This window comes from Ceratina calcarata, unplaced genomic scaffold (genome assembly GCF_001652005.2).
Source record: "Ceratina calcarata isolate Rehan_Ccalc_2016 unplaced genomic scaffold, ASM165200v1 scaffold369, whole genome shotgun sequence".
In the NCBI taxonomy this organism is placed as follows: domain Eukaryota; kingdom Metazoa; phylum Arthropoda; class Insecta; order Hymenoptera; family Apidae; genus Ceratina; species Ceratina calcarata.
Genome location: NW_017160007.1, coordinates 9710 through 22465, shown reverse-complemented (window position 1 = coordinate 22465; position 12756 = coordinate 9710). Strand labels below are relative to the sequence as shown.

The 12756-nt window shown below is 41.0% G+C and overlaps 1 protein-coding gene across 6 annotated transcripts in view; it reads right to left on the bottom strand.

The window, feature by feature from the left end:
* Positions 1 to 80: 80 nt before the first annotated feature.
* LOC108625674 (uncharacterized) overlaps positions 81 to 12756 on the bottom strand; it is a 21223-nt gene continuing 8547 nt past the window's right edge. For 3 of the 6 annotated variants that reach the window (XM_026814165.1, XM_018025860.2, XM_026814168.1), the window contains 9 exons: positions 12467 to 12594; positions 12265 to 12390; positions 11162 to 11516; positions 10470 to 10656; positions 10296 to 10395; positions 10043 to 10217; positions 9756 to 9899; positions 9286 to 9528; positions 81 to 8562 (listed from right to left, as the gene is read on the bottom strand). In XM_026814165.1, coding sequence (XP_026669966.1) covers positions 4244 to 8562; positions 9286 to 9528; positions 9756 to 9899; positions 10043 to 10217; positions 10296 to 10395; positions 10470 to 10656; positions 11162 to 11516; positions 12265 to 12390; positions 12467 to 12594 — 5777 coding nt within the window. In that variant the 3' untranslated portion in view covers positions 81 to 4243. The remainder of the gene's footprint in view (positions 8563 to 9285; positions 9529 to 9755; positions 9900 to 10042; positions 10218 to 10295; positions 10396 to 10469; positions 10657 to 11161; positions 11517 to 12264; positions 12391 to 12466; positions 12595 to 12756) is intronic. The other 3 variants (XR_003389285.1, XM_026814167.1, XM_026814166.1) reach the window with 3 other exon arrangements.

The window sequence follows — 12756 nt, the reverse complement described above, 5'->3', positions numbered from 1 at the left end:
AAAAATCTTCAGCCTGACAAAAATAAATAATTTTAATAAATGATAATTGTTGACAATTTTGGGAAATAAATGGTACCATAAATTTCTCAATATATTTATTTTATTTTACTGATAATGACTTATATCTCTGTGCTGCCAAATATACAGTCTTATGTCAGGCTTAAACTGATCGTGCCGACAATTATTTACAACGCCGCGGTAACAAAATCTAATCACCGATGCACCCTTAACGACTAGATCCTAGATAGTTTCATTCGTCAATGCCTCGTTAAAGCACCTTTTGCGAATACTTTCTATACCCGTTCGCAGGCAGTCCGAACTGATTCGGTTCACTGAGTTTTTTGGCCGACCGACGAACGTGACCCAATCTACTTCGTCCCGTCCAGTTATCATGGTGTAAGTGAACAAATGAAGTGGAAATATTATATATGTGTTAAGTAGAATTCTTTGGTAACGTTACAGTCACTGTCGATCTTTACGATAGTAAAAAATAATAATTTTCAACCGTTTACAGTGTGGCCAATGGAAAACAACGAGTAGTTGTTATTGCTACGGGCATGGCCAAGTACTCTCCACACTCTTACGGCTCGCCCCACCACGCGCGGTAGTCACATTCGTGACAGTGACTCGGCGGGCTATACTATTTAACGCATCCCCACCTATGCCCTGGCTCAGGGCCGTACGCGACACTCAGTTGGCCATGGGGTGGTATTTAATTCTAGAAAAATCGCAATTGAAAATATTTTATTCCGCATAAAAATCGTCGATATAATTCTTATGATAGACGATCAGGTTTGTTCATTTCAATCGAGAGTTCGTTTAAGCTTCGCGTGCTGTGATCTACTTCGTACTTGTTCGCTTCCGTAGATCGTTCAGATTGGGAATTATTTCGTGTCTTCTGGGTATATCAGAGGATCGTCTAGAAAGCTATACGTACTTTTTTTTCCAAAGCGCACGCGAGTTCTCTCTAAAAAGCGTGATTCTTCTTAGATTACGTTCGACGCAGAGGAAAGTGAATACAGTTTTTTTTTTTTCTTTAATACTGACACGTCTCGCTTTAGTACATTCGTTCTCACGCGCAGATTTTTCTCTTCATTCACCAATCGTCGTCGAATTTCGATGGAACGAGATGGTGCAGGCACGTGGACAGCTACTAGAAATTAAGAATTTTCTTTTCTCTTCAATGGTAGAAAATCGCATAGGAATTAGTCAGTATTTATCCAAGGTGGGTCAATAAGAATTGTCGTCGAGGTATGAGTTATTAATTTATTTTATAATCGAGTTAAAAGGGTTTAGAAAAATTGTAAAAGAATGTATTAATTATATCATACATTTGACTGTAGTAAAGATTTATTAATTCAATCAGGTCGATTCAAATGTGGCGTTTATTAATTCGTATATTGAAATAAATGAATGATTAATCATTTTATATGACTATTCTTATTAACTCACTTTGTACTTACACTTCCAGTCATAAGTCTTAGGAGTGAATTACAAAATACGTGATTTCTAATTAGAAAATTACGAAACATTAAATAGAATCAATCGTGATTTCTGAAATCTAAGATTCCAATAAATGTGATCAATTTTTATCTAAACTGTGTTTGGAATTACTACACAAATTTCAAAAATATCGAAAATCTTGAGATTTGCAATATTTATGAATTTTTATTTAACATAAATAATTTATGGACCGATTTGGAAAAATTCTCACGTATAGTACTCGTCCAGTAGTACATCTCCTAATTTTTTCATCAATTTTCATCCACTAGAACCGGAGGAATTAAATCCCAAAGATACCGAAAATCGTGATTCGAGGTGTACCCCTTGGAATCTGGCGATATATGAAAATTCGTCAACTTTGACAATTTTTATTTAATATAAATAATCGATGGATCGATTTGGAAAAATTCTCACGTATAGTACTCGTCTAGTAGTACATCTCCTAATTTTCTCATCAATTTCCATCCACTAGAACCGGAGAAATAAATTCCCAAATATATCGAAAATCGTGATTCAAGGTATACCCCTTAGAATTTTCCAATATTTCAAAATTTTCAAAAAAATTCAAAAAAATTCTGGCACGTACTGCTTGTAAAGTAGAACATCCCTGATTTATTTCAGAATTCTCCACGCATTAGATTTGCAGAAAAAAAATCGAGTAAACATAGTACCTCGAAATTTGACATAAGAGCCTATTAAAATCATATCCAAAATAAAACCAAAATCGAATAGAAGCCAATTAATTTTTATAAACACCCTCAATGCTCTATTTATTAATAAACTCGTGAATAAATCCCAAGACTTACGAACTGCACTTCTAATATATAGACATATTCTCGTGTTCGAAGAGCGCGTATAAAAATCTGCACGCATCGAGTTGCGAATTGACGAATCTACCTGGCATCGATTAAATTGGACGTAATGATTGACAGACATACGTTGTATATATATATGTATGTATATATATATATATCGCTATGCAAGCGGATGAAAATAAATCGTTGGTTATCTATCTATATACTCTGTCTTCTCGTTAACGTATATACCATCCGTTAAACGAAACTTTCAGGCTGCCTCGTCAATCTGTATCCCTAATAATTCATTCTTACTGTCATCCGATTTACGATAGACCGAAAATTCATATAAACGAAACGAGGGTTTCTTACGATTCAAATGAAATTCATCGAACGTCCGCTGAGTCACGAGAATCCGTTTCAATTATACGAAACGGGATCGGTGGCGTTTAAAAAGTTGCAAGAAAATTGTAGGCTGATTTGAAATTCAAAACGATATCGTGACAGGAACTAATTTCAATTTGTGTTTGCGTTTGAAACTCGGCTAAGCTCGTTATTATGTTCGAAATGACGGCGACAATACGAGGAGTTCATATTAGAAACATCTAAAAATACTACCTTTTTATTTTATATAAAAAGACTTGGAGCAACTCTCGAACACCCCCTCTCCAACCCCTCTCGTCGGTCCCCCCTCTGTCTCTCTCTTTTTTTTTAACAATATACAATAAACGTCTATTTAGTTATGTATGTACAATTTGTTTCTCTGCCCTCTCCATGTAACCAACCGATGCAGAAACTCCCCTTAATTCTGCGAGGAACAAGTACAATCCTCAGAAGTTTTCAAATTTTTCTAACAAGAAATATAATTTTTAACAAAGGCCAATTTTTATAGAATTTTTTCAAATGTAATTATTTAAATTCTGAGCCATTTCTTCAATTATTTAATTAATTATAAAAATTATTGATTCAGGTGAATAGTTAAAAACTCGTGAAAAGGGTTGTACGAACTCTGGGGTTGAAGTTCTGTATCGGCGGTGGTAACGATTTCTATAATTTTATACAATCTGCTTTTTGTATTATATATTGTATCTGTTCGAAGGAAATTCCACGTTACCACGGGGTCTCGTGATCGCCGCCCGGGTGATTTACGATCGCATGCCGGATCGCCGTAGTAAAGCGGATCGCGTTCGAAGGAATGGAAGGCATTTTGTAACATTTCTCAGTTCTCGCGCTCTTTATCATTCTAAAAGCTTCCGTGCTCTTCCATCAGCCGAGGGCTACTTATCGCAATTTACCGAATAATCGAAACGGCGATAACGAGGTTTTTCAGAAATCAAGGATTTCTATTAACTTCCACTCTCCATCCCCTCCCTCCGTCGTTACAAGCCGTGCTCGTAAAAAAATGTTCGCTGTTAGTCGACAGTTGCGAGAAATTGTTTTATAATTAACATTGGTTACTCTTTTACAACACAAAATTTCAGACAGACGCTGTGTGATTCTTAATTTCTGCTTCCGGACCTGTTTTTCACTTGAGAATCTTCAGAAGCATCATAGAATGTACCAATTTCTGTTCCCAGGGTCTAAAACTGATGATCAAATCTTCAAATGATAGAAAAACACATCGGGAAGTAAAAATCGTTAACAGAATTTGATATTTACTACAATCGATAATGTAGTTTCCTTCCGGCGATCTGCATTACAAGGAGAATATTTGACAGTGAGTGAATGCACCTTGTTTAACACTGCTGACTGACACTTTCACACTTTATTACCAAATATCGAATAATAATATATTTTTAATAACTCTTCTTACACCGTTTTCAGTTTTTTTTTTTTTTTTTCACGTCGGATTAATAAACGCAACACGTCGATTGTTGTCCAGAACGATTTAGGCCCGCGCGCGCGCGCGCGCGTATTTAATTAACCAAAATTTCATTCGATCTGCACTATGACCTCTTCGACTGTCCAACGTCTGGACTGTTCGGTGAATACAAACCGAGCTTCAGCGTCAGTTCCTTCGGTTTCCTCGGAGCGTTCCTAATTGGGAACGGACTGAACTGGGTCTTAGGACTGGTCACAGTGTTATAATTATTCTCGCCCTTCCCAATGTTGCCCAGACTCAACGAAGATTTCTTGTAACTGCTCGACCCTCTCTCAGGCAGCTCTGTATATTTGCCGATAGTCATTTTGCCAGGGAATTCCGGGTGGGACACGGGTCTCTTAGAGTCCTCAGAGACACCAGGGGACAGTTTCGTGGCATAATGATTAATAATAGACGGTTGCTCTGGGAACTGGCGATTTGGTGACAAAGGATACTCCCTGTGCCTCGGTAAGTACGACCCAGCGTCAGAGACAGTCTCCAAGGGCAACATACTCAAGTGCCTCTCGTAATCCTTTCCGTGGGAATATTCCTTTGGTGACAAAGCCTCGTATTTACGATGGAGTAAATCTGAAGACTCTAAGAAGGACCCAGCAGCGTTCAAGCATCTGTCCTCCTTCGGGTATTTCGTAGGTGTCAACGGGTGTTCACTATTACCGTTACTATAATAAGGAGACTTGCTCGATCTCTCTGCTGGGAGGGACATGTAATCCGTGTCAACGTCCCTCGTTGTATTCTCGTCGTACCTGACTCGAAACTCCAAGGACTCTTTCGCTAGCATTGGACTCTTCAGGTGTAAATCGTACATTTCTGACTTATGATTGATGTACTCGAAAGTGTCTTGTTCGTCGTTGCACTCGAATAGATTGCCACCCTGCTTTGGTGACAGCTTAGGCTTGAAGTCGAACGATTTGTAGGGCTCGTAAGAACTCTTTAATGGCGAGGTGTCATATTGAATTGGCTTCGAGGTGTATCTCAATGGGGGCACGTCTTTATATGGCGATGTGACTGGTACATAGGGAATTGAAGACAATTCCTTCTGAGGGAGCTCCAACACTGGGTCCTCGAGCAAAACCTGTGCCGAGGAGATTTTATCCAACTTGTCCAGTTCTCTGTATATGTCTATGTCGCTTTTCGGCGACGAGTCGTCGACGTACTTCCTTACGTACGGCAAGTTCTCACTGTATTTAGGGAATTTGTCCGGGATTGGTTCCTGCGTTGAATCGCTTCGAGTGTCAATGGAATCGTTTGATGATTTGTAAGAGAACACGTTCGTCGAAATACTGGACACGTCTAAGCCATCGATCTCGCTAACGTTCTGACTGGGAGGTCTTTTGTCCAGGCTCACCATGCTCGATGGCGAGTCCTCGTAGTTGGCTAATAGTTTGGACAATTCCTCGTTTATCTTGCGATCTATCAAAGCCTCCCTCGTGTCTAAGTATTCATGAGATATCACGTCCTCGACGTCCAGCTGGTCCATCTGTTCGGTTTCATCGATCAGGGAAAGTTTCGACAGTTCTTCATTGATCTTGGCGTCGAATTCCGAGACGCTGGTAGCAGTCATGCTGTCGAAATCCTTGAAATTAATCCTCGCTAGCTCTTCGTTAATTTCGTGCTCGTTCAATCCCATCTTTTCTAATATAGGACTGAAGATTTTGGAAATCTCTTCGTTTATAGGACTGATAGTGATTTCTTTCGATATCTCCTCGAGGTCTGGCAGACGTTTTTTAGCCTGGCACGCAAGTATCTTCTGTAATATGGCGGAGTTCTCTTGAATAATTTTTAAAGCTCTGTCACTGTTCCTCCGGCCGTTGTCACTCTTCTTCCTAGGCTTCACTTTCGTCCACACGCCTAATTTCGACTCCCTCCCGTCATCGTCGTCGTCGCTCTTGCTGCAAGCTACAGTCTTTAGGATACTGTCGCTGTTCTCATCGATGTTTATTTTTGGGTACACGACGTATGACCTGTTTTCTCCTGTCACGCTTATGTTCGGAATGTCTAGTCGATGTTTAGAAAAAGTGCTCGCTGAGTTACTGAAAGTGTCTTGCCTCCTGGCTTCCAGACACTTCATGTCTTCCCATATGTAACTACTCTTCTTCGTCAGCATCCCATTGTCCGATGAGCCATCGTTTGCCTTCGCTTCCAAGTGTTTTATGTCCTCCAGAATGTCACTGGATCTCTTCTTCACGATCGAAGTGGCGAACTCGTCAGTAGAAGACGATGATTTCAAGTCAGCGTGTCTTCTACTGTCCAAACTGCTAGAACTTCTCTCTAACAACTTCGATCGATCTCTGTAACGATAGTTCAAGTAATGTTTATCCAGTTTCTCTTGAGGTAACGAAGGAACCACGTCTTTCTCTGATAAAGGATCATCGCCCCCATCGTCAAACACGTATTCATTACTCGATTGATAGAAACTAACGTCGCCACCGTTTCTCAGGCTCATAGAGTCCTCTCTTCTGATGGTGAACTCAGGTTTAATTATGTCATCCTTTCTACACTCCATTTCTTTCGTGTCTGAGGTCTTTAAAGACGAATCGAACTTGGTTTGGTAATTTAAATACTTGTTTGAGTCCCTCGAGCTTGTCGACTTTTGCTCTGGCGAAGTCTCAGTGCTGTCCAGGCTCGATTTCCGTCTAGAGGCGCTGTAGGGAGACGTTGGGGTCTTTTGATTCGGGTGTGCTATCGGGTAGAACGGAGAGGTAGCGCTGCTCAAGTCCATCGACGAGCCGGACACGTCGTCCTGGCCTCGTCTGTTCAGATTCGAGGTATACTTTATCGAGTTGGCACTTATTGGCGATTGGAGGTCAGAACTGAACGACCTCTCGGAAGACTTTAGCTTACCCGGGCTACAAGAGTCACTGGAGCTACTCACGACTAGCTTAGGACTCACGTCGGACTTATTCTTTAATGAATCCATGCTGATGGGTGTCGTATTGTGAGACGTTTCGTATATCCTTATACCGTTCTTGGCACTGTCCTTCGTGGTGTTCGAGTCCGTCGAGCGGACTAGAGTCTTCGAGTCTGAGCTGATCGACGAGCATCCAGATTTGTCGATTGAGAAGTCCCGGGAGTCAGACCTGACCGGAGTCCTGGGACTCACCGTCAGGCTCGACGGCTTCGAGTCTGGCCCCATCGTCTCGCCTGAGCCGAAGGATTTCGTGCTTTCTGGGGTCTTCGGGCTCTTCAAGTCTGAGAATAATTTTGTTTGTATCTTGTCGGAGTAAGTAAATGGTTTTTCCAGGGTCTCTGACTTGTATTGCTCTAGCAGTATGTCTGGTTTGTACGTTTTCTCTATTGCTTCTGGTTTCAAGCTTTCAGGAACGGTGCTCCCATGTATGGTTGGTGTTATACCGAGTTTTCTGTCCACCGTCAGTGGCGAGATGGGAAGATGACCGATATAAGTCTTGCCATAAATCATGCTATCAGTATTTATCGTGTCTGAAGCGTCAATAGTCAAACCTGGGAGGTTTGAGCTTTCGTATGGTTTTGTGTCTAGAGAGAGTCTGCTAGAAAAATCGTAGGACTTGAAACGATCTGAGACTGGTTCAGTTTTCGTATCTAAATCGTAAAGTTTGTCAATGTCAATTGGCTTGCTTTCGTATTTGTTGTATGAGATTGAGAAATCCGAGTAGACGTTTGGAGATTCTTGCTTGATAGGTTCTTTTTCATCCTCAGTAGATGTGATGTCCATGCTCGTTATTTCCGTTGCTGTAACATCTTGTAACGTTGTAATATTTGGTTGTAACGTTGTAACATTCGGTTGTGACGTTGTAATTTCTTCTGTCATATATTTGGACCTGTGCCTCTCGTGTACCAGCACTTCGTCTTCCTTCGAACTGAAGACAGTCGCTTTGTCACTACTGTAACTTAAATAATCGTACTCGTCCAAGGCTAACGATTTCTTAACTGTGGCACTGTCAGACGTGTAATCTACAGAAAAATCAATAGACTTTTCTTTTCCTAATTCCTTCGACGAATCGTCCGATTCTCTCTTCTCCGCACTGAACTTCCGAGGAACCATCGAATTATTGTCATCCTCCGCCGACAGTCGCCTTATCTGATCAGTGATCTTGGCTATCGACATGTCGTTCAAATTCTCTTCGTTAGTTCTCGTGACCTCGACGTCCGTGGGTTCGTTTTTTTTTTCCGGTAACGAAGGGTCGAGACTCTTCTCTGGGGATCCCGGCACCTCTTCGTCCTTCGCCACGACGTACGAATCCGATGCTGAGGTCAGATCTTCGCTGTCGACGTCGCTGAGCCGGTCTGGTTCGTCGCACAATTCTGTCGAGGTGCTGTCACTGTCGCTGTCACCGTTGCTGTACTTCGGCGACGAGAGGTCAGCCTCGAACGGCTGAATCGCTGCCACTGTCGCCTCTGCTACACCTAAAATTTATTTTCAACTTCAGTTAAATTGTATATAAATTTTTAATCAGTTCATAATTGTTATTGAATACTAATGGGTTTTACAAACTCGTATATCAATAAATAAATTAATTAATTAATTATCAATAATGAATATTAAATCGAATTAAGATTTGTATGAAATTAATTCAACCCTTTTATGAATTATTAATAATTTAATATGCCAATAAATTGTCTGGAGTAAAAATCGAGACAAGATTAAATGCAGTCAAATTATTTCAGTCAAATTTAAAACTCGAGCACTGTTCCTGAAGAGAGGACGTTCGAATCAGTCTCAACTATTCGTATTCCAATCAAACGCAAGACGAACAATCGATGAGGTAGGAATTCTACGCCTAGTTTCTGTATTACCTACTGACAGCATGGTTCTGTATTTGTCAAATTTTATTCCAGCCAAACCTGACAGTAGGAAATACTATAATCTACATCGTCGTTATACTATAAATAATGTAATTTAAATTTTATTCCAGCCAAACCTGACAGTAGGAAATACTATAATCTACATCGTCGTTATACTATAAATAATGTAATTAGGAAACACAGTATAAAAGTTTCCTGTATTATCTACAGTAACGATTGATCTCCCATCGGTAATCAAATTTCCATCATAAAAAAAGTGTTGAAAAATACTCTGATCCTTAAATTAAAAAGATTTATATTTACGACTGGTATGACCGCGTGTACCTGAGGCGGTGATAGCTTTCTGCTTCGCCTTCTTGGTATCCTTCCAGTGTAGCGTAACAACGGCTTGCCTGTCCCTTCGATTTTGATTTAAAGCCACGGGCCTGGTCTTGGCCTGCGTAGTAGGAGCGGAAGGCAGGCTCAAGGGCCGATTCTTCCCACTCACCAGCGCATTTTTCCCCACTAAAAGATGATTCATGGCCTGAGAAGCGGGAGGTGGTACCATGGTCTGCCTTGCACATGCAGCTGCGCCAAGAAAAAATAACGTATGTGTCTGTGTATGCATGTATGCGTACAGCCGATCAATTGGCAACGGGCGTACATCCGTTGCTCTCGATCTCTACTACGAACAGGGCCACGATGTCCGCCGTGAAAGCGCGCGGTATCGAAGCGTATGAGGGTATGAGCGTGAATCATCGTACCTTAACAGAACACCGTACGCCTAATTCAAAACGATTAGGTTTAGTAATTACCAGAAAGTATTATGTGCGCCTGTCGTTGACGCTCGCGCAGCTTAGCGTATTGCTGCTTCAGCGTGCTGATGTCCAGGGCTAGTCGCTCTCGGTCGCTGCTGGGTGCCATTGCCTGCAGCGCGCCCAGAGTTTGCGGTAGACGGTCTGTGGACAAGATTTCCTAATGTCAAACAACTCCGTGGCTAATACGGTGTTTAATATGATCGATTACTGCAAGAATGGTCAGTGTGTGTATGATGATGATGGACGTATGGGATAACGGTTGGTGGATTAGGATGTGAGGGTACCTTTCTTCAGCCTCTGTGCCATGCTGAACATCGCAGCAGCTACAGCTAGCCTCTCGTCCTCTTCCGTGTCACTGTCATCGTCATCACTCAGCTTTCTAGCCCAGGGTGTAATGTTGTACCTATGCTTTTCCCTCAATCCCGTCACACCGTGCAGAGGTCCCATGCTGACGATGTTCTGTTATAAATATAAGTCACATGTACAGAGTTTTGTTGTGTTGCTAGGAGCTAAGAGCAATTGGACATTCTGACGAACCTTTATGAGGTTGTTAGTGTCTGTGAACTCTAGCATCTCTCTTGTGAGGACTCCCATTATGCTGTAGAACTCGTCAGCAGACGTTACCGTCATGATACGACTGGAAAATGAAGTATAGGAATAAAATGGATGTCAGAGAGCTAAGAGAAATTGCTATTAGCTCTGGTCACTTACTCTGAGAGTCCTTCCCAAATGGCTAGTGCTGTTCTCAGGAGAATTTCGTCGCCTTCGAGGAATATCAAGTCCCACACTCGCAGAACGGCCTCTTGTGGCAAACAGTGACAGAACAGTGTGAGGAACCATTGCATGGTGAACACATTCGTTAATGGTGGCTCGTAGCTGCTGCCTGAATAGAATTTTTCTGGATAAACATACAGACAGTTATGGGGTTTATACAGCCTCGTTCATAAGTCGTGCGATACAAGCCCATGAATGAACATATGAGTATTCATGAGGTTTTAATGGGTCATCAAATGATTCGAAAACTACTAGCCCAATCATGAATAAAATCCAATTTTCTGTAAATGTATTTTGCAAAAGATGCTAATCTTAATTGAAAAATTGTACATAATTAAAAATTGTTACATAAGAGTTGATCAAAATTGTTGCAGGTCCTTTTATAGTGAATTCTAATATAAAATTGTATAGAAATTATTCATGATTGTTTATTATACGATTTATTATACTCCATCCTTTTTTCACTTATTTGTTATTAATTACTATACTTGCTACTACTTCTAACTACTTCTATTAAACAAAATCTACGATGATTTCTAATATATCAGTAGAATAAAAATATAAATCGACTTCATGAACGAGTTTGTATTTGACTGAAGCGAATAGCCGGGATCAGACAACAGGTTTACCTGTCGCCTTGTCTTTGGCGTCGTTCTGTAACGCCTCCAGGTGTTTCGACAGCTTAGGCAGCCTGGCTCGGAGTAGGTCCCTGAAAACAGCCATGTCCACCGAGAGGCCGCGTAGATTGTCGGCGAAGTAGCCCTCGGGCAGGACACCTTCTATCAAGTAGATCATCACTTTCACCGCGGCGGACTCGGCCCGGTCCATAACCTGGAGAACCAGAGCGGCCAGCACGTTCAGGCCCTGGCAATAACCGACGGACTTGTTCCATCTGGCGAAACCCAGCAACACGCGACGCAGCACCGCCTGATTGTCTCGCCCGGCAGCACCGCAAAATAGGCTGCAGCCCGTCCTGTGCAGATCCTGAAATTCAATTATTATTTATAATATTATCATTTATAATATATACAAATTAAAGTGTACATGAAAACAACATTTCAGACTTTAATAGACTATGTCGACTGTTTTTCTTTTTTCTTTTTTTAAATACGACTATTAATGAGCGTTGGGTACAAGGCAATTTAGATAGGGAGGTAATTTCCCGTCACTTATGTCAATCAGATTTCTAATGCGATCGTTAATAAATACATAAACCCATGAATTATTCATCATTGAATTGTTATCAATGCCCCTAATTTAAATATTACTCAATTCGACTTTCACTCGAGGTTATTTTTCCCGGCAGCAGTCTTTCCAAAACAGACGTAAACCAGTTCCTCTCTCATCTCGTATAGTACGCAAATGTCTCGGTTGACTCTCGCGAGTCCCCTCGTTTCTACTGTGTAATTACAAGCAGTTAAATTTCGATCATCAATCACTTCGACGCCGAGCAATTAAGTGTCGCCTAGAAACCTTCCAATTAATACGAGAAGAAGATGGAGACCTATAACGAACTCCCCCCTCAAACCTCAGCCTTGTTTCCCTTCGCAATTTATGTCAGTCTTACCTAAATTTTAAACCACTTCCATTTCTGTGCAAAGAGTATCTGTTCAGAATTTTTATTAAACAATAAACAATAATTAACTAATAAATTATAATAAAGAACAAACGAAGACGACATATCGAAGTTAGAAGAAATGTCAGCCAGTGTAAAGAGGATGTTTAAGCTTACTTTAACGATTTGTATGCCGAGCTCTTCATCGTCAGGATTACTCCACTCGTTAAAGCAGATCTTCTCAGCTTGCTTCCAGTCCACCCCGCGCTGATCCAGATGACGTTCCGCCAGCGTCAGCCACAGCTATAAAACATTGGAAAACATAATTAAAAAAAAAAAAAAATTAGGAAGGGAATCTTTATCAGGAGTCTGGTCTCACCTTTTTCCGAAATTCCGGCGGTATTCCTCCGGGCAACCTCGCCACCATTTTCATCGCGTCGAGCCATTGTATGAAACCGCTTTCTCCTGGCTGGGGAGTCAGACTAAATCTCATCTTTGTGTCTTCAACTGGAAAATTGCACAATTATTTTAATCAAAAACGAACACCGTTCTGTATCAAATTGAAACAGGATTACGTCTGTGAAACTTATTCTCCAGGAGTCGTTTGTGTCCTGAAATTAATATCTATTCATCTGTAGAGATCAAATGTCACAGGAGTCATTAATTTTT